The sequence below is a fragment of the Dromiciops gliroides genome, chromosome 1 (assembly GCF_019393635.1).
Source record: "Dromiciops gliroides isolate mDroGli1 chromosome 1, mDroGli1.pri, whole genome shotgun sequence".
Taxonomy (NCBI): Eukaryota; Metazoa; Chordata; class Mammalia; order Microbiotheria; family Microbiotheriidae; genus Dromiciops; species Dromiciops gliroides.
This window is the reverse complement of record NC_057861.1, coordinates 143890473-143912985: the sequence shown is the minus strand read 5'-3', so window position 1 is coordinate 143912985 and position 22513 is coordinate 143890473. Positions and strand designations below refer to the sequence as shown.

At 40.7% G+C, this 22513-nt stretch overlaps 1 protein-coding gene across 3 annotated transcripts in view; it reads left to right on the top strand.

Moving 5' to 3' along the window:
* Positions 1 to 22513, top strand: part of MATN2 (matrilin 2) — a 203565-nt gene that overhangs the window by 58695 nt on the left and 122357 nt on the right. For all 3 annotated transcript variants that reach the window (XM_043975565.1, XM_043975564.1, XM_043975563.1), the window contains exon 3: positions 11805 to 12374. In XM_043975565.1, the coding sequence (XP_043831500.1) occupies positions 11805 to 12374 (570 nt within the window). The remainder of the gene's footprint in view (positions 1 to 11804; positions 12375 to 22513) is intronic.

The window sequence follows — 22513 nt, the reverse complement described above, 5'->3', positions numbered from 1 at the left end:
TTTTACCTTTGTATTCCTATCACCAGCCCAGTGACTTGTGCAATTTTTTTAAATCAGACCTGTGATGTCAATAACACAGGGCACTTCTGGTCATGGAATGCCTCCCAGTGTAGAAGAGTGTAATTTAGTTCAGCCTCTAGTCAACTCTTGCTTAGACAGATGCCTGGATCTTTGCGGGGTTAAGTGACTTTCCCAGAGTCACACAACTAAGTATTTGCCAGGGGTAGGACTTGCAGTGAATTGGATTTAAATGAGGCAGGATTCTGCAAAATCACCAGTCTCACTCTCCTCCAGAGCCATCTGGGTCCAGTGGCAAGACATATATCAGGATGACTGGAGATGGCCCCGGATGTTTAAGGCAATGAGGACTCTGAGGTCAACTCTCTATCCACTACAGAACTCTGACTTCTATGCCTTGTACATAGAAGGCACTTAATAAATGTTGATTAGGTTGAATTGAATCAGTCCCTGACTGGATAAATGGTGATGGATGTCCTGTTCACAGCACAAGATTTGAAGTGTATTAGGAACATAGCTTGCAGGGACCTAGGAAATGATCTAGTACAATCCCTTCATTTTACAGATGAGTAAACTGAGGCCCGGTTGGGTTAAGTGACTTGCCCAAGCAACATAGCAAATGGCCAAGCCATGATTCAAACCCTGATCCTCTGGCTGTAAATCAAATTTTGTTTCTATTTCAACACACTTAAACTCAAGGCTGTGCTGACTCTCACGTCAAAGGACCTGAGTCCAAATCCTGAACTTATGAGGAATTATGATTATAAATATATTTTTAAAAATCTATCCTGGTATGTGTATAGCTTACTCAGAACTTATTCTTTGCTTAGATTTGCAGCTTGCTTATTAATTAGAGTTATTCAGAAGAGGAATGGGCTGCTTCAAGAGGTGGTGGGTTCTTCCTCACTGGCTAACCTTAAAACAGAATGAATGAATGAGTGAATGAATGAATGAATGAATGAACAAATGAACAAACAAATGAGTAGGAGAGGGAGGGAGGGAGTGAAAAACAACATATATTAAGTTTTTTCTATGTCACAAAGTACTGTGCTAAGTGCTAGGGGTAAAAATAGACAAACCAGACAGTCCCTGCTTATAAGTCTAATAGGGAGAGACAACACGTGTAGGAGTTTCTGGCTACCTGGCAGATGGAAAAACCCAGTGGTCCTTGGATTACAGGAGCAAGGCAGATAGATGGCAATGTATCTCCTTTCATATTATCTCTACTGATAAAACCTTACCAATGGAATTATGTTATTGAGCCATCTGGCAGTACCAAAGACTTTGGTGGCAAGAAATTTATTTTCCGTGCTGTGACTACTGAGGAGGCTGAAGTCACAGCACCTGTAGAGGTAGCCCCATTAAATTGTAAGCTCCTTGAAGGCAGGGACTGTCTTTTGACTCCTATTTGTAGCCCCAGCGCCTAGCACATAGTACAAGGTGCTTAATAGTGGTTGTTTGTCCTTCATTCTCCAAGACGACCATGACATTGGGGTGATGTTGTGATTTGCAGTGAATTGGATTTAAATGAGGCAAGGCAATACAAAGTCACCAACTTCACTCTTTCCTCCAGAACCATCTGGGTCCAGTGGCAAGATATACATCAGGACAACTAGAGATGGCCCTGGACGTTTAAGGCAATTGGGGTTAAGTGACTTGCCTAGGGTCACACTACTAATAAATATCTGAGGTGAGATTTGAACTCAGGTCCTCCCTACTTCAGGGCCAGTGCTTTATCCATGACACCACCTAGCTTCTCGGTAGTTGCTTTAAAAATGTTTACTGGGGGCAGCTAGGTGGCGCAGTGGATAAAGTACCTGCCCTGGATTCAGGAGGACCTGAGTTCAAATCCAGTCTCAGACACTTGACATTTACTAGCTGTGTGACCTTGGGCGAGTCACTTAACCTCCATTGCCCTGCCAAAAAAAATGTTTATTTATTGATAGTCACTAGTTTGTGTGTATTCAGCAGCTGGATAACCACTTATCCAGGATGGAGGGGATTTCTATTTCTATTCATCTGCAGATTAGAAAAGGTGACCTTTCGGATCCTTTCTTAATTTGGGATTCTGTGACCTAAAGAATCTATTCATTTTATTAAGGTCTCCAGAGGAGGAAATGGCCCATGTGCTAATCCAATGTTGAATTCTCTGAAAATGTCATTTCAACCAAATTCATTCCATAATGCCTCAATTTATGTCCTTCCTTTTCCACCTTAAATAGGAGATGGAATCCCAGAGTAGGAAGGAAGCCTAGAGATCAAACACTTTCCCCATGCATAAATCTCCCCCTACAACACCCCCCCCAACTGATTGTGTGCCTCAGTTTACTAATCTGTCAAATGTGGATAATCCTGCTTTCTCTGCTCCTCTCACATGGATTGTTGTGAGGACCAAATGATAAAGGAGATATGGGAGACAGTCTCCATCGTGAGGCTCCCTTGTTATTGTTGTGGTTGTTGCCATGGGTCTCAGAAAGCCCAGTGTCCTGGACTCCTGGTTAGTGAAACCCACATTCAATGTGTCTACCTGCCAGAGTCACATTCTATAGAAGACACATTTCCTGTGTTGTCCCAGGTGCCTTGTCAAGACCTCCGTTATTGGGAGATGGTCTGGTGGTAGAAATACCTCCCCTGCCCCCCCGCCCCACTGCCCTGAAGCCCTGGAGTTTTGAGTCTAGCCTGGACTGAGCAAGTGAGCATGAAGTCTAAGGCATGGTCCAGCCTTTGGCAAATCCACCCGGACAAGATGACCTAATGAATCTTTTCCATTTCTTATTTTTATGACTAGGCTCACTGTTTGATTTCTGGCTCTCTTCTCTCTTCCTTGCAGCTGCAATTCCTGGGATCCAAGCACACACTTGGGATTCCTTTTCTCATACAATCCTAAATCAAATGTGTGTGTTGGGGTAGTGGGGCAGAGTGGTCCTCCAGTCTGGGGCATTGGTTCTGAAATTCTGCCTTTTGAGAAATTACTTTCCACACATCATTGGTTCCTTTTCCATGAGAACAGTAACAATAATAGCAATAATAATAAGCATAGATAGCATTCTTATAGTGCTTTAAAGTTTGCAAAGTGTTTTATAAATATCTCATTTGATCTTCACAACAACCCTGGGAGGTAATGCACAATTATTATCCCCATTTTACAAATGAAGAAACTGAGGCAGGGAGGTTAAGTGAGTTGCCCAGGATTATACAGATAGTTATTGTCTGAGGCTGAATTTGAGCTTAGGTCTTCCTGACTCCAGGTCCAGCACTTTTATTTACTATGCTACCCAGTGCCTACTCTTATGGTGAAGAAGAAATGTGTGTATGTGTGTCTTTATTTTTTCCTATACTCATTTTTAATAGTATTTTGGTTTTTTTTAATTACATATAAAGACAAATTTTAACATTCATTTTTTAAAAATTGAGTTCCAAATTTTCTCCCTCTCTTCCCTTCCCCCTCACTGAGATGGTAAGAAATTTGATTGTGGTTTATATATGTAGAATCATGTAAAAATATTTCCATATTAGTCATGTTGTAAAAGAAGAAACAGACCACATGAAAAAAACCTATGTGACTGTAGACTGTTACATTTTTGCTAACTATATCTACATCAGTAATTTCCAGACATCCTGTCATATTCCCCATCCTTTTTTTTCCTTATCCTAGTCAGCCTTTGAGAAGAGTTTCATGGGTAGACCTGAATTGTTTTTACTGCCTATACCTGACTGCTTGAGGACTGAGTAATATGGGAGCTCTTTAGTATTTGTCTTTTTGACATGATGTCATTTTTCCCTTAAAATGCCTCTTGGATTGATTCATTCCTCAGTAACACCCTAGTCAAAGCTCATAATTATCTCATATCTGGAATACTGGAAGGGCTTCCCAGCTTGTCACCACTCCCACTCTCTCTTCCTTCCAGTTCAACCTGCGCACATTATTGCCAGACTAATCTTCCTAAAACACTGATTTTATCATGTTGGCCCCATCTGAGAACCTGCAGTAGCTCCCTATCTCCTCCAGGAAAATCCACAAGTACAGGAATGGGGAAGACATGATTAGGAAGCAGTTCATGTGAAAAATAGCTTGGGGATGGGGAGGGGTGAGCATTAATGGACAGCAAGCTCATTATGAATTGGTTTATGATTTCAGACAGACAGGGCCCCTATATCTAAAGTTTCCAAGAAAAATATGAATTGGTCTCAGGCCATAGAGGACTCAAAAAGGACTTTGAAGATAAAGTAAGAGAGGTAGAGGAAAAAATGTAAAGAGAAATGACGGTGATGCAGGAAAGACATGAGAAAAAAGTCAATAGCTTGAAAAGCCAAATGGAAAAGGAGAAACAAAAGCTCTCTGATGAAAATAATTGCCTAAGAATTAGGATTGAACAAATGGAAGCTAGTGACCTTATGAGAAACCAAGACACAATAAAGCAAATCCAAATGAGTAAAAAAAATAGAGGGCAATGTGAAATATCTTCTTGGAAAAACTGCTTACCCAGAAAATAGGTCCAGGAGAGATAATTTGAAAACTATTGGTCTACCTAAAAACCATGATCAAGGAAAGAGCTTAGACATCATCTTCCAAGAAATTGTCAGGGAAAATTGCCCTGATATTCTGAAAGCAGAAGGTAAAATAGAAATTGAAAGAATCCACTGATCACCTCCAGAAAGAGATGCCAAAAGGAAAACTCCTAGGAATGTTATAGACAAATTCCAGAGCTCTCAGGTCAAGGAGAAAATATTACAAGCTGCCAAAAAGAAGGAAGTACTGTGGAGCCCCAGTCAGGATAGCACAAGATCTAGCAGCTTCTACATTAAAGGACCAGAGGGCATGGAATATGATATTCTAGAGGGCAAAGGAACTGGGATTACAACCAAGAATCACATATCCAGAAAAACTCATCCTAATCTTTCAGAGGAAAAAAATGGGACTTCAATGAAAAAGAGGACCTTCAGGTATTCATGATGAAAAGACCTGAACTGAATGGCAAATTTGACTTTCAAATACAAGACCCTAGAGAACCATAAAAAACTGGAGTTGGGGGACATACCTGGTGTCATGCAGTGGGTGACTGTCTTCTGTCTGAGGCCAGGTTTTGGCTGAGGATCCCCCTGTGTCCCCTGCCAAATGATGACATCTTTTTTTTTTTTAAGTGAGGCAATTGGGGTTAAGTGACTTGCCCAGGGTCACACAGCTAGTAAGTGTCAAGTGGCTGAGGCTGGATTTGAACTCAGGTCCTCCTGAATCCAGGGCCAGTGCTTTATCCACTGCACCACCTAGCTGCCCCTATTCTATTTTATTTTTATGTATTTTATTAAATATTTCCCAAATACATTTTAATCTGATTTTGGCAGCAGTGGGAATGTTGCTGGTACAAAGTGGTCTATGGGCCTGATATCTGACCCCTCTGCCCTATACCAACTAGCTGAAGGATATGATACTTCAACTGAGCTATGAAGGAAAATAGGGGTTCCAAGAGGAGGAGTTCCAAGAGAAAGAAGCACATTACAGGAAAGAGATGATGATAAACATCACCTTTTGTTGTTGTTTTTCAGTAGTTTCAGTTATATCCAACTCTTCATAGCCCCATTTGCCAGTATCTTGGCAAAGATACTAGAGTAGTTTGCCATTTCCTTTTCATTTTACAGATGAGGAATCTGAGGCAACAGAGTTAAGTGACTTTTCTTCTTTCCTTCCTCTTTCCTCCTTGTGTCTGGGGTGAGATTTGAACTCGGATCTTCCTGACTCCAGGGCTGATGCTCTATCCACTGCACCATCTAGATGCCCCCAAGGCATTCCTTTTTGTTTTTGTTTTTTATTTTAAATGAGGCAATTGCCCAGGGTCACACAGCTAGTAAGTGTTAAGTATCTGAGGCCAGATTTGAACCCAGGTACTCCTGACTCCAGGGCCGGTGCTCTATCCACTGTGCCACCTAGCTTCCCCCAAGGCATTCCTTTTTAATGGCTCTTTAAATCCCAAGGTACAAAGCATAATCCTCCATGACTGTCCTACCTATTTTTATTGACATCTCACTTCCCAACATGCATTGGGGTTGATTTCCTTATGAGATTTTTTGAAGATGTGAAACAAAAATAAATAATAAGTCTATATTTCAGGTCCTTTGTGAAGAACTTTTCCAAATGTTTGGGAGGCAGAGCGAGGCTGGGGAAAGATTTGAACCCAAGCTCTGCTACGCTGTATGACCCCAGATTTGTGATTCAAACTAACCCCTTTCACACAAAAACAAGTGGTTTTTTAACTTGCTCTTTACTCAGTGTCCTCAAGTATACCACATCTCCTTTGATAAAAATAACAATTGTTATAATAATAACAATACTCAAAGAATCCATGGTTTCCCTGATGTGAGATATAACCAAAGGCATACTGGAGTCAGCTGGTACCTATTCTTGAGAGCTGCTTGTTAAATTTTCAGTGTGAACATTTACACTTTGGAAATTGGCAAACACTACATTGCAGGAAGGACAGCTGGCTGGTGCAATGGATAGAGTGCTGGACCTAGAGTCAGGAAGACTCATTTTCCTAAGTTCAAATCTGGCTTCAGATATTTTTACTAGCTTTTTGCTCTGGGTAAGTCATTTAACCCTGTTTGCCTCACTTTTCTCATCTGTAAAATGAGCTGGAGAAGGTAATGGAAAACCACTCCAGCATCTTTGCCAAGAAAACCCCCAATTAGGTCACAGAGTCAGAAGTGACTGAAAAATGGCTGAACATATCTGGACTCAATTTATTGTTATGATGATTATCTAGACATTAGAAAATTATAGAGAAAATACTAATGCAGTTTAAACTTAAAAGTGCGTCATACATTTTTTTTTCTTGGAGAGTCAGTTGTTAAACATTTAGAGGTACATCCCAGATACACTTGTCTACCACTGCAGGTCCCAACCCTTCTATTAGCTGACATTTTTTGTGAAATCCTAAATCCAAATACATTTAACACCTGTTTCCCCACCCCCACCCCCATCCATGGGCCTCTCAGAACTTAATTGGACTCCTTTTGGGATGATAGCTGAAGAGATCCTCACCAAAGCCCCATCAGAGCTACGTGTTACATTTGTATAGTTTTTGAGAACCCAAGACTGCCTTCGTGCTGTGAAATATTGCAGGATTCCGATGCAGGAATACTGAGAATATTAAAACATCCCTCGACCCAGCATAATCTTTTTTACATTTCAATGTGTCTCCAATCTATAGAGTTCTCCTTAAAGTAAAATGACTTGATTATTCCCAATTTAGAGATGATAGGATAGAGGCACAGGAATGTTGAGAATTATCCAAGTTCACAATGGTCAGCTGACAACAAAGTTGGGACCAGAATCTGCATTTTGAGAGTGCACACCCAAGAACTCCCACTGGGGCTGTCTGTGTAATATTTCCATGAAAAAAAAAAAAAGGTAGCTTCAGCCTATCCTTGATGGGTAGCTGCATGGCTCAGTAGATAGAGCACCAGGGCTGGAATCAGGAAGACCTGAGTTTAAATCTGTTCTCACACACTTATTAGTTATGTGTCCCTGGGCAAGTCACTTAACCCTGTTTGCCTCACTTTCCTTATCTGTAAAATGAGCTGGAGAAGGAAATGGCAACCATGCTAGTATCTGCCAATTTTTGTTGGGTTTAGAATTGAAAGGAATTGAAGTTATCTAGTACAATCTCCTCATTTTCTGGATGAGGAAACTGAGGTCTGGAGAAGGAAAATAACTTATGCAAGGTAGTAAATGGGAGGCTCAGGATTTTAATCCAGGACATCTGGTTCTATATCCAGTGCTCTTTTGACTGTACCACAAAGCCTCATTGTCTGTGTCATTATTAAATGTGTTGAATAACAATTGTTTTTTCACCATCCTCTAAATATTATTAGTCTCCCTAATTGACAAGACATGATCCTGTCTTTGTGAATTTAACTGTCATACAATTTAGCCAGTAATTTAATTTTGGTTTTGGATGTCATGGGTACAAGGAACATCTTGCATTGGACAGCATTTACCTAGGACTTTATAGTGGGGCCAAGGTCTTTGATGGTGGAAGTGTCCAAGGTTCTGATTGAACCTCCCCAGTTTGGGGAGCAAGATAGGAATGGGATTGTGGCCGAGAAATCATTGCTCAGTTGGGGGTCAGATTTTCAGTGTGAACAAGTTAAGTTCAAGAGTTAGATGACAATAGAGCCAAAAGGATAGGATGTGGTGGGGGGGGCGGGGGGAGGGTTTCAAGAAGTTGGCTCAAATCCAAAAACAAAACAAAATTCAAGGGGAGAAAGGCAGTGGTGGCAAAAGATTGTCTCTGAGATTTGGGCTTTGGTAGTTCAGTACTTCTGGCTCTTAGAAACTGTAGCATGTGCAGTGGATACACTCCACTAAAACCACTGTGACAAATGGGTTAAATCAGGTTGAAGATATTCAATGGGTCCATAGGTGAATTAGGGGAATGTCTATCCCAAGTATGTGAAGATTTCCCCTGGTGGAATGGGCAAATGAGGACAATTTTTATTCCAATGGCCATGAAGGAGGCTGAAGGAGGAAATGATACTTGTACTACATTCACTACATCCTGAGCCATCACCAGTTGTCCTGACTTTTGTCTTGCCACTGGATTTCGATGACTCTGGAAGAGAAAGTAAATCTGATGACTTTATGCAACTCTGCCTCACTTAAATCCAACTCACAAAGGAGTCAAAACATCACCCCATGATGTCATTGTTCCTCTTCAAAAATGAAGGACTAGCAACGGGTTCCAGATAATTAACCGGGTGTTGGTTTAGACTAAGAATTGTCCCAATTTACCAGATTGGGTTGGCTTAAATGAGTTATATTTATGGGGTTTTTTTTTGTGATCAGTTGGTCGGTCCTTTAGTTTTTTGAGGGTTTTTTTTGAAGTTCCTTAATTTGGAAAGTTCCCGGTGCTCCTGGCAAAGCTAAGTCCATAATGGTGCTTGATGTCCGACTTCTTCCATTAGAATGTGAGCTCCTTGAAAGCAGGGACCATGGTTTTGCCTTTGATTCCTCATTACTTAGCACAGAACATGGCACATAGTAAGTGTTTAATAAATTGCTTCTAGATTAATACTATGAATTTAGAGTGGATAGAATAAAAAATGACACATTTCTATCAGATTAACATCTTGTCCCTAAAGTATTTTTTCATGTCACTACCCTGCTCATGAACTTTCAATGGGTCCCCAGTGTCAGGGAATATAATCTAAACCTTTTCACCTGGAACCTAGGGTTCTAGAAATCACCGAATGGACATCTGAAGACTTAGATTTGAATCTTAACTCTGCTGCTTACTAGATATATACATGTTGGCAAATCATGTGCCTCAATCTCTGTGCCTCAATCTCCTCATCTGTAAAATTGGAGAAATTATACTTGTACTACCTACCAAATAGGACTGTTATAACAAAAATGTTTTTAAACTTCTAAGTACTACAAAAACTTCAGTTTTGGTTATTTGTCACTACCCTGCCTCAACTTACATGTCTAAACTTATTTTCTACTAATAGCAAATCCAAACTCTCAGCTCTCTATAGATTACTCTCCTAACTATTCTCAGCATATGGTATGCTAATTTATGCCTTAAAGTCTTTATTTATACTGTTCTTTGCTCTCCAGAGTGTCCTACTGAGCTCCCCTTTCCTGATGCAGACTCTACTTATCCTTCACATTTAACTCAGGCCACCTCCTCCTTGAGGTTTTCTGGATTACTCCTGCCCCTGCTATTCTCCCTCTTCTCTAGCCACCTATGACACCTGGGTCTCTGCTACCATTCATTACTTAATGGCTTAATGTGCGTATGTCTTATATCTTCAACTAGATTAGAATTGTCTACAAGGCAGGAGCCAGATCTTATGCTTTTTTGATTGGTGCTGGGCACAGAAGGGGTTGCTAAATGATTATTTGTTGAATGAATGAATGAAGATTTTACAATTCTGAAAAATACTCACCACAGAAATCTCCATCAAAGCAAGTAACACAACTAGGTATGCCTCAGGCTTTAATATAAGGTAAATTTGTTATTCAGTCCTATTGGGGTCTAAAAAGAGTGGACTGGATTTTGTATTATTCCCATATAGAGAGACAAAGACCTGGGGAGCTGGGAGGCGAAAGATGGAGACTGTTATAGAAAGCCAAAATGGAATTCATTATCTTTGCAGGAATACCTTCAGTGGTGATCTAGGTAAAAACTGCAAATAATGGAGGAAGGAAAGAAGGAAGGAAAGGAGGGAGAGAGGGAGGGAGAGAGGAAGGGAAAGAGGGAGGGAGGGAAGAAGGAAGGAAGGAAGGAAGGAAGGAAGGAAGGAAGGAAGGAAGGAAGGAAGGAAGGAAGGAAGGAAGGAAGGAAGGAAGGAAGGAAGGAAGGAAGGAGGGAGGGAGGGAGGGAGGGAGGGAGGGAGGGAGGGAGGGAAGGAAGGAAGGAAGGAAGGAAGGAAGGAAGGAAGGAAGGAAGGAAGGAAGGAAGGAAGGAAGGAAGGAAGGAAGGAAGGAAGGAAGGAAGGAAGGAAGGAAGGAAGGAAGGAAGGGGAGGGAAGAGAGAAAGAGAGAGAAAAGAAATACCACTTGTATCATGCGACAGAAGATGAGAAGAGCACTCTCTTGTTCTTCCTCAGATAATGTGGTCTGTGCTATGGAGGACGTCAGAATTATTATCTGGAGTCCCTGTATTGTGTTTATCTGGAGCTCAGAAAATTTGTGGTGTCAGGAGCATTTGAGCTTTCTAGACAGACAAATAAGCCCCTGCCAAGTTCACTTATCCTGAGATCAATGCCTCTATTTTAGTTCCTTTCTCTCTTTGGCTCTGAAGGCTTTGTCTAGCTACCTCAGTTCAGTTTTTACTGTTGCTCCTGATAGAATTGTCCATATGTTTCATATACCACTTCCCAGTTTGCTAAACCCTTGCATGAAGTTATTTCACTGACTGCACTTGGCCCAAAGTGTTGTTTTCTTTGAGCATCTCTTCAATGCTGGTAATAATGAGAGCACCTCACATTTCTATAGTGCCCTATTGTTATAAATGCTTTAGCTGCTTGAAATGAGATAGAATACACTGGAAAAGCTTTCATTAAGTACTTAACCATGTGTCAAAACATGGTGCTAAGTGCTGGAGATACAAATAGAAAGGAGAGGAAGTACCTGCTCTCAAGAAGCTCATATTCTAATTAAAGGAGATGAGCCTTATTGGAGAGTCCAGCTTCAGGGCAGATGGAAAGGCCCAGGGCCCAGGGTGGGTTATAAGACCCAATAGACCTTGGAGAACAATGACAGGGCAGGAGATCCTTAACTAGTGATGGTCATGAAGGAGATGATTCTGAAATTTGGAGTGGAGCTCTGGGTATTATCTCAGGAAGGAACAGGGATGGGCAGGAGTGGGATATGGGGAGGGGAGACAGTGTATACATCCAAGAAGAGGTATCCCATTGCCTGGTAGGCAATGGGAGTCAGTATTGAGGAAGAAAAGGGCTCCCTGAAGCAGATGCCTGTTGGGCTCTTTGACATCCTTTAATATGCAAAGGGTAGGTGGGCTGCAGAGGGAAGAGGAAGGTGACCAGCTCCAGAGGATTTCAACCCAGTTCTTTCTCATTCTGAAGTCACTGGTATATCACTATACCATGCTGCCTTATAGGCAATGATAATAATCAAGATGTATATAGTACTTTAAAGTTTGCAAGGCACTTAATATATTAGACTAACAACCCTGTGAAGCAGTTTCCATCAGTATAATTATAATTATGTCCATTTTACAGATGAGAAACCAAGACTTATCTGTGCTCTTTCTTTCTCCTAGAAAGCTCATGTGAAAACAAGCAAGCGGACCTCGTCTTCATCATTGACAGCTCCCGCAGCGTCAGCCCCTATGATTTTGCAAAGGTGAAGGAATTCATCGTGACCATCTTGCAGTTCCTGGACATTGGCCCCGATGTCACCAGAGTAGGCCTGATTCAGTATGGCAGCACCGTCAAGAATGAGTTCTCACTGAAGACTTTCAAGAGAAAGTCCGAGGTGGAGAGAGCCGTCAAGAGAATGATGCATTTGGCCACCGGCACCATGACTGGGCTGGCCATCCAATATGCAGTAAACATTGCTTTCTCTGAAGCTGAGGGGGCTCGGCCTCTTAGAGAAAATGTGCCCCGGATTATTATGATCGTGACAGATGGGAGACCACAGGACCCAGTGGCTGAGGTGGCAGCAAAGGCAAGGAATACGGGCATCTTGATTTTTGCTATTGGTGTGGGTCAGGTGGACTACAACACCCTGAAGTCCATTGGGAGCGAACCTCACGAAGACCACATTTTCCTGGTGGCCAACTTCAGCCAGATTGAGACTCTGACTTCAGTGTTCCAGAATAAACTGTGCGGTAAGAAGAATCTTCGTTTCCTATAGTATGGACAGCTGCCTTGCCTTTCCCTGACTAGAGGTCAAGTTCATTTAAAGTGCACCAGGGTTTGTGAAATATCCAAAAAACTTTTGTTTTTCAACTAAAATGTTTTCCAGTAGTCTTGATGGAAAACCCATTCCCAAAGGCAGTGTTCCATAAATCTGATCCAAGATTGGAAAATATTTTCTTTTTATTATAATAATACTATTAATAATTATTATTATTACTAGAATTTCCATAGCACTTTAATGTTTGAAAAGCACTTTACATATCTTATCTGAGTTAATTTTTTAAACTTACTCTTCCTTTTGGCTGGGAAGGCCATTTATCTAAGTTGAGCCCTCTCTTCCTTAATGTCTCAACTTAAGCACCGCCTTCTACATGAAATGTTTTCCGATACTACTAGTACCCTCCCTTCCAAATTGCATGGTGTTTAACTGTCCAATGCCCCCAGCTGCTGCCTTCCTACCTAATTCGTATTTATTTGCTTTCTATTTTTTCTGTATGTGTATAAGAGTAACAGTGGGGCAGAGCAGAGAGAGGGCTAGCCTTAAAGTTCTAGTCCTGCATAAAATTAATATTACGGCCTGTGGGACACTGGGCAGGTCACTTAAGTGCTCTTTAGGTAATTCCAAGACTGTAATTTGCAGGTGTAAAGTGTCAGTCCCAAGATTTGAACTTAGATATTCTAACTCCAGAACCAGTGTTCTTGACACTGGACCATACTGCCTCCATCAAAATAATATTATAAAATAAATTCCACCATTGCATAAGACAGCTTTTATTTTTCAAGGTATTCATGGATTTTGCTCATTTCTTCTTCTTCTCTCTTTTTTTGAAGAATTCTTTGCTATTAGGGATGGCTTTCTGGGAAGGAGTGAGGAGGAGGGATACAGGGGGAAATCTATGTGATGAAAAAACAAAAGACATCAATAAGAATATTTTAAAAAGAAAAAAATCCATTCAACTGCCCCGCTGAATGCTATCTTGTCTAACTCATAAATTAAAAAAGAATCTCTATAACAACATACCTGACAAATAGTCATTTAGCCTCGGTCTGAAGACCTCCAATGAGGGGGAACCCACTCATTCTCAAGGCAGCCAAAGAGATGAGATGGTTGCTATAAATCTCCCTTTCCCCCCATTTTCCTGGTACCAAAGCTGCTTCCCTCTCCTTTTCTCCATCAGACAGCTGAACCATGCTACATTTCAATTTCTGGACACTAAAAGCATGTGGCTTGGTCTTTTGAAACAATATGTCAGTGCCAGAGTCAACCAATCAACAAACATTTATTAAGTTCCTGCTGTCAGGTACTGTGGTCAGGGCTGGGGATACAAACTTTAAAAAATAAAACAATCCCTACTCTCAAGTGGCTCTTGTCCCTAATTGCTGCCAGGAGATGGTGGTGAGGACAGTTGAGGGGTTTGGGTGGGGGAGGGAACAGGGAGGAATTTCTTAATGATAAGCCATTTTTCTCACTTCATGCCCAGTAGTTTTTGAATGGTGGATAATGGTTTGTTATTTTCCAAAAAATAAAAAATCACTCTTGATCAATCTACCTTGGGGAAGGTGAGAGAAGTTTGTATATACTCTGTTTTGCTGCCTTCTCTGGGTGTCCACATCTTGGTTGGCAGGTGTTCTGTCTTAGCAAGTAAAGAGCATCATCAGGCTCAAAACAGACTTTTTAAGGGTTCCCACTGGAGTTTTTAAAGCCCTTTAAATGAAAGAAGGAATGAATGAGTGAATGAATGAAAGAAAAAACATTTATTAAGTGCTTACAATGTGCAAAACACAGTACCAATCACTGGGGATACAAATAGAAAAGCCAGATGGACCCCACTCTCAAGGATCTCACATTCTTCAGCGGAAAGTCAGATGAAAAGGTGCCATGATACTTAGGGTGAAGCAACAAAGCAGATGGTAAAGCATCTCCTTTAATGACATTTCCACTGATAAAACCATCTCCATTTATGATGTGGAACTATTTTTAACAGGATTTTGGGGGCAACAACTTTCATTTCTGGGTCTTTGGAAGCTATGGCTGTTGAGGCGGCAGAGGCTACACCTTTAGAGGAAGTTGCTGGGTCTCTTCTCTACAAGGGATGAGTTCTTGGATGATGACTTTAGGGGCTGGGCCAGAAGCAGGGCCAGAGGTCACTAATATTAGAGAAACTCTTGGACCCCAAGGCCCTGAGCTGTTTCCATTGTGGTCTGAGGGGAGCTGGTGGTAGTAGTTAGACCTGCCTGACACATACAACCTTCTGTCTCTCTGCTAGGTGCCTTTCTGCTTCAGCTAGGTTGGCTTGCCTGTCTTGTGCATGTTGGTGGTCAGTTGGTGAGAGTGGCTGCCCTTCTCTCTTCTGGATGATAGCTGTGGAGGATATGCTGGAAACAGTGCCAGTCATCTGGGAGGCACTGCTATTCCAATGGCTCTTTGGTTTACCCATCCATTAAAGGCGGTTGCTCAGTAGTTAGTGTTGATGGTGGTGGGGATGGTAGACACATTCTTCACAAAGCTAGATAATGCTACTTAATCATAAAATAGGTTGCTTCAAGAGGTAAGGAGTTTCCCTTCTTGGCTCTGCTCCTGACTTTCTGGTCTTCAAAATCATTTCTCACTTTTTGTCTCATCTATTGTTTGGCAGTTAGTGGGAGCAATTGGCCTCTTCTTCCATGGACAATAGTTGTGGAGGTTGGGCTAAAGCAGAACTTCCCTCAGCGCCTGGAGTCTATTGACCCAGGAACATCCAACCGCCTTTGCAGACTTTTCACTCTTCACTATACCTTTGCCAACTCAGCTCCTCTTCTCTCATTGGTGAGTTCCTCCTGGAGCCTCTTTTGTGAAAGGATTGAGGCTCACCAGTCTTCATTCCCCTCTTGGCTCTGCTCTTGACTTTCTAGACTTCAAAACCACACCCTTTTTGTGTGGTCTTCCTTCCATACCCCAGAATTCTCAAGTTCCCTTTTGTGTGTTGTCTTCCTCCATTAGAATATGAACTCCTTGAGGGCAAGAATTACCCTTATATTTATCTTTGTTTCCCCAGTGCTTAGCACACACAGTGCCTGGAACATAGTAAGCACTTAAATGCTTGTTTCCTCCCTTCAATCACTTGAGGTCTTCAAGTAGAAGCTGAACAACCACTTCTTGGGGATATTATAGAGGAGATCCCTATTGAGGTCAGGGTTGGACTAAAGGATCACTTAGTTGGGTCACCTTTCAACTTTAAGGGTCTGTGAAGTTCTTTTTTTATCCTGAAAATTTGATTTTACAAAAAAAAAAAATCATTAAAGAGAAAAGAGCTTTTTCCCATGTGTCCTTTGAGAAAAGTTTAGTCATAGTTCCTGGGGTTCCCCCGAAGACCATTGTTTTTGCTGTGCACTGCTAATATGTGGGTTAAAGGAGACTGGAAAAACTATATTCAGTAGAATCCTTCAAAACTGTTTTCAAGGTTTATTGCTTTAAATGACTTCTGCGGAATTTACAATCTTCCTTTCCTGGAATATTAAAAAAGCAATTGATTCAGTAATAGCTTTGACTATTCATTTGGATTGGAAACTTTAAATGGAGGTGCTTTTTAAAAATAACCACTCCTGTGTTAGTAAGAAACAAATCTCAAGGTAATAAGACAAGGCTAGCTGGATAGCCTGACCCTCCCTTAGCCTTTAATATTGATTTGTCTACAAACTTTTACCTACCTTCTCTTACAATGAGACAGGAAACCTAAGAGGCATCTCCTGGTCCATCACATTCTTTTTGGTCTAGAAACTCTGCATTAAATCTGGTGAAACCTTATTCATAGGGATAGGACTTGTGATTTCATTGGTAGAGGGCACTTCCAGAAGGGGAAACTCCTTCTACCAATGCAGGTCAGCCCCTTTTCTGTAACTTATAGTATTAGGGAGTTTCTTGGAGTAGAAATGTCATACATATAGCCCAATGGCCACATGCGGCCTACAACACTCCTAAAGACAGCCAGAATGAAATAAAAATGTAATTCAATATGTGACCAGTAGGGTTACTTATGTATGGTCTATTGGCCCCCATTTCTATTTGCATTTGACACCACTGACCTAGACCACTGTAACTTACCTAGGGTCACACTGCCAGTATGAGTCAGAGGCATATATGTTCATTACTTGAAGGGTGACTACCCCCTAAGCTACACTGTTCAGGAAATGAAATCTCTTCAGAGAACACAGGCTACTCTGTCACAATCACCTTATCTTGCAGAAGCTGGTCCAATCTTTAGGTTCTTTCAGCAAAAGTTAAAGCTCCATTGGGCATGGGGCAGCTAGGTGGCGCAGTGGATAGAGCACCGGCCCTGGAGTCCGGAGTACCTGAGTTCAAATCCAGCCTCAGACACTTAACACTTACTAGCTGTGTGACCCTGGGCAAGTTGCTTAACCCCAATTGCCTCACTATAAAAAAACAACAACACAAAACTCCATTGGGCAAAGGGGAAAAACAGTTCTCTGCCTTCCCTCCTCCACCCCTCCACTCCTCACAAGTCAGGCAGACCCTTCACCGACAGAAACCCCTCCAGTTCTGAAGTCCTAAAGAAGTAGCCCATGGCCTGCTATGAACCCAAGTAGGTAAGATTTTGAAAGCAAAGCTAAGCTTTTAGAAGCCAATGTTTAATTCTAGTATGTTCCTGTTGCCTTAATTTAGGGTGTTATGTCACAAACCAGCCGCCAAAATACCCAAGATGTGTGGCCAGATGTTCTGAGGCACCAGCATTCTGAACAGATGTTTCCTAACTTTGGCTTGCAGTCCATTTAATACATAACAGCTGTGGGTATTCCCAAGACTCAGAGTACCAGAGCATGAGGTCTCTGGGGTCTATAAGAAGCCAGTTTTCTGGACTTACATCCCAAAGACCCAGTCTAGGCATAGGCTAGTCAGCTAGGTAGTACAGTGAAAAGAGTATTGGACTTGGAGTCAGGAAGATCTGAATTCAAATCCTGCCTCAGACACTTTCTCTAGTTGTATGACCCTGGGCAAGTCACTTAACCTCTCTCACCTACAACTTCCTCATCTACATAATAGGGATAATAATAACAATAGTGCCTATCTCACAAGGTCATTGGGAGGATCAGATGAGATCATGTATAAACTGCTTTGTAAACCTTAAAGGACTATATCAGAGTTACCTGTAATTATTGTAGGCTGGTACCTTTAGGATCAGTGTCTGGGAGTCATTGAATCCCAGAATTTTATCACTGGAAGGGGCCCCACTGTCACAGGGGAGGGGACGTTATGGTTAGAAGGTATAAACCAATTCTGACACACAAGAGGGCCGAGTTCCAAGAGTTTAGACTTCATCCAACAATCCATGAATAGTTTCATAGGGGCTTCCTCAACATACTTATAGATGACCCTATTATGAGCCACCAGAATTTACAAAGCTTATTATATGTAAGTGACTGTGCTGGGTTCTGGGGATCCCACAATGAATAAAACAATCCCTGCCCTCAAGGAGCTTAGAGTCGAGAAAGGCACATAAGGGGCATAAATAGGTGAAATATAACTTAGAACAGGAGTGCTTACCCTGAGGTCCATTGACTTTTTTTAAATAAATATTTTGATTACTGTGTTTCAGTATAATTGACTTTCTTTGTATTTCAAAGGAATCCTTGGTAGTCCATATTTTCATGCATTTAAAAGCATCATTCCAAGAAGGAATCATAGGCTTCACCACACTGCCAAAGGGGGTCTGTGACATTAAAAATAAAGAACCCCAGACTTAGAATGTGATTAATACATAGAAAAAGTCTGAGACATTCAATGAAGCCAAGATCTCTTGCAAGTGGGGAGATGGCCCCTGGGCTAGGTCCTGAAAGGGAGGAAGAATTTCAAGAGGTAGGATGGGGTTGAGAAGTAATGGGTTTGGGCATAGGAAATGGTTTGGACAAGGGCATGGAAGTAGGAATAGGAGAGATGAATTTGAGGAATGGTAAGGGGGTCTGGTTTGGATGAAATGTAGAGTTTGTGAAAGGGAGTAGTAAAAGAGGAGATTTGGAAAGACAGGGTTATAAGTTTAAGACCAGAAGGAACCTTGAAGGCCATTTTGCTGATAAGAAAACTGAGGCCCATGAAGAAGTGACACACCCAAAGTCAAACAAGTAGTAAGTAGCATATCCATTTATGACCAGGTTGAATTGTGAAGGGCCTAGAATGCCAGGCTAAGGAGTTTGTACAACATTCAGTAGATGGGAGCCATTGAAGGTTTTTAAGGAGAAGGAAGTGATCAGTTACATATGTCAAAAATTACTTGGACAGTAGTGTGAAGATAAATTGGAGGCAGAGAGACTAGTTAGGTGGCTATTTCAGTAGTCCAAGCAAGAGATGATGAGAGCATTAATTAGGTAGAAGGATTAATTATTAATCCTTATTATTTATAATAATAAATTAATAAATTAATTCAGAGATCATTCAGATATCTCAAATTTCTTTGCACTTGTCACAAACTCTTATTTGTATGATAGTATTGAATATTATTCATTGAAGTACTCTTTTCACTACCTCATCAAAATATGGAGGAGAGGACCTTGGTTTCTCAAAGACTATGTCAGGAGATTACAAGATGAAACCATGCTTGGAAAGCTTCATGTTTGGCTCCAACAGCAACTCATAGAGTCTACTCCCCAAGAACTAGCCTGTCTAAGTAAAGAGAGATTCATCTTTAATAGACTGACCATGTAGTGATGAATTCTTTGGCCATAGCAACCCATGAAGCAAAGAAAAATTCAAAATGGCCCTTGGTTTTGTTTGGTACAACAGCAATGGCAGTGGTAGAAAAGGAACTATTTGTAGACCATCCATAAACATTAACTTTGCTCTTGGTGCTCTAAATGTAAGATCTCTGTCCAATGACCAACAACCACTGGGTGTAGTTCTGCAGGGACTGATTGATTCATAGAGATGAAAAAGAAGATAGAAGGAATTTGCAGTGAATGGAAGAATAGCTCACAGTTTTCCTTGGAGATGTAAATCAAGGAGTTGGCAGATTTGGTTTATCATGTATCCAAAGGCAACAAGAAACATCATTTCATGGACATTTGCTCCTCTTATATGGCAGGGCTTATCGTAAGAGTTTGCAAAATGACCATCATGATAATAATTGCAGTTTATGTACCATGACATGTTACAGAGCAGGAAGAGGTAGAAAAATTCTGGAAAAAAATCATTAAAACCTTCTAAATCAGGTCTTCAAGCAGAGGCTGAAAGAGCACTTGGTAGAAGGTGTTGTGAAAAGTGGGAAGTCTTGCTCTGGTATGGGTTTGACTTGCCAGAATAAGATTAAAATGTCATTGGGAAATGTTTAACAAAATAAATAAAAACAATATTTTAAAAAACCTTCCAAATTAAATTGCAAGGAAACAGAAAAGAGTTTGCCCAGGAGAGGCAAGCAGGATGGGTTGTGATCCACATCATTGTGGAACATTCCCAAATCAAAAAGATTGTAGACCTACTTGAGTATGTTTTAATACTCAGTGACTTCAATTCAAAGGTGGGAGTGGGTGAGGCAAAGGAAAAATATGCTGGAGTATATGGATAAGGTACAAGGAATAAGAGAAGTCATACTTCTCTAGGCTCAGAAGCCTAAAGAATCATACATGGATTACTAGACCTGGAGTCAGGAAGACCTATGTTCACATCCTTCCTTAGGTATTTACTAGTTGTGTGACCCTAGTCAAGTTACTTTACCTCTCAGCCTCAGTTTTTCATCTGTAAAATAAGGGTGTTTGATTTTATGACCTCTAAGTTCCCTATGATCCTATATATCATGAATGTATTCTTCAAGAAAAGAATCAAAAGGCACTGGGTATGACATGGAACAAATAATATTATGAAAATTGACATTTATTTTATTTTAAGAGATGGAAAATGACTCATTACTAGTGTGGGAGTAATTCCTAAATTGGTTATCTGTACATAGTGAAGCTACTGACTTGTTAGAGTAAAACTCTAAATTAAAATAATATTAGAAAAAAAGTGAGAAAAAGATATAGGGCATAACTCCAACTTGACCTCTTCAAACAAGTTATCATTGTGAAAAAAGGAATGGATGGAAGAAAGGACATTGACACCAATTAAAATAATTTAATGTAGAAGGTTTGTTTTGTTTTTGATCAGCCCTGTGATTTCATTGGTATAGAAGGCTCCTGACGAGAAACTTCCTCTAACAATACAGATTAGCTTCTTCTACACAATTTATAGTTATATATATAGAAAGAGAGTTTCCTGGGGACAGTTAAGTGACTTGCCCAGAGTCACACAATAAGTAATTGTCATAACAAGGACTTGAACTCATGTCATGCTGACTCTGAAGATAGTTCTCTATCTACTATGCCACTCTGAGTTTAATATAAATCATTTGCCAAAAATAGAAGAATCAAGGAGTCTAAAAACCCTGTTAGTCAGCAAACACCGCACTTATTTGCCAAAAGGAAAGAAGTGGCAGCCAAGGCCAACATTGATTTAGGACATAAACTTGTCTGTAAAATCCTATAAAGAAGTATGATGGAAAATTATGAAGTGTATCACCTAATAAAACAGACAGAAGCAGTGGAGAGTAAAGCCGGTTTCAAGAAAACCTGGCAAGAGACCCAACTAAGCAAATTCACATCAAGAGCATTTGTGGATAAAAGTGGAAGGGCAAAACATATAAATGATGGAAAAGATCTGCAAAGTTTGTATAGACCATTGAACTTGGAGTCAGTAGTTCAAATCCTACCTCGAACACTTACTAGTTGGAGCAAGTCACATAACCTTTCAGCCTCATTTTCCTCATTTCAAAATGAGGGTAATAATACCACTTAAAGGATTGTTGCAGTGATCAGAATTAACATGTTCAAAGTTCTTTGCAAATATGAAAATAAATTCTAGCTATCATCATCATTGTTATTTTCACCATCAAGGACAAAAGAGCTACCACATTTGGTGTCTAAGATTTGCTTGTTCTGTATTTGCTTATAAAGGAGGTAGAAATGGCCCCGAGGAGAACTAAGACAGAAAAAAAATGCTGGACCAGCCTGAAAATACACAGAGGATGTGTTCATGTTGGGTTGGGAGGGTAGGAAGGGAATGATGCAATTTTATGAGCACTGAGGGATCGATACTCATGGAATGTGAAGGAGGGGAAGATAACAAAGACACAGGGAAAAACCTTGAGCTTTATTATTAATATTGTTGCCCCAAAGAGGAGACCAAGAAAACAGAAACAACTACCAGCCTCTATGCCTTTTCCCCCATCTATATAACATCTTTATGAGAATAATCTACATGTACATTTAAGGCATCCTTGATGCCTTAGAAGGAAGTAGTAGAAGTAGTAAAAGTAGTATTAGAGTATAAGAAAGGGAGCTGTCATTCATAAGTAATATCAGAAGATGTACTGAGTACCAGATTCCACTGTATTTATTGTATTTACTGAACCTAAATAAACATCTGATTCAGTAGAGCAAGATGCTACCTTAAAAGGTTTCCTTTTGCTAGATTATTTCCCTTGCATATGTCTAAATTATACAAGATTCCTTGAAATAATATAACAACTGAGATAAACTTGTTTGATGACCCTGAGATAATTAATATAAGTCAATGCATGAAACAGGGAGACGTATACATGCTAAAGGGGTTCATCATTGCCTTGAAGGTTATACAGTGTTGAGGACAAGAGACATTCCAGCCAAACATTAAGAACTTTCAGGTGATCCTTTTTGCAGATCACAAGATCATAGGAACTTTAGAGGTAAGCCAGTCTAACTTTACCAATGAGGAAACTGAAGCTGAGAGCAGTTGAGTGACTTGCTAGGGTCTCACACCTAGTACATGTCTAAGGCAGGATTTGAACCCAAGTAGCCCTGATTCAAAGTCCTTGCACTGTGTTGATTACATTAACCCCTGGAATATCTTCTTCTTTTTCTTTCTGTGGGGCAGTGAGGGTTAAGTGGCTTACCCAGGGTCACACAGCTAGTAAGTGTCAAATGTCTGAGGCCAGATTTGAACTCAGGTCCTCCTGAATCTAGGGCTAGTGCTTTATCCACTGCTCCACCTAGCTACCCCCCCCCCCCCCGAATATCTTCTTGATGAGATCTATAACTATTCAAATGCATG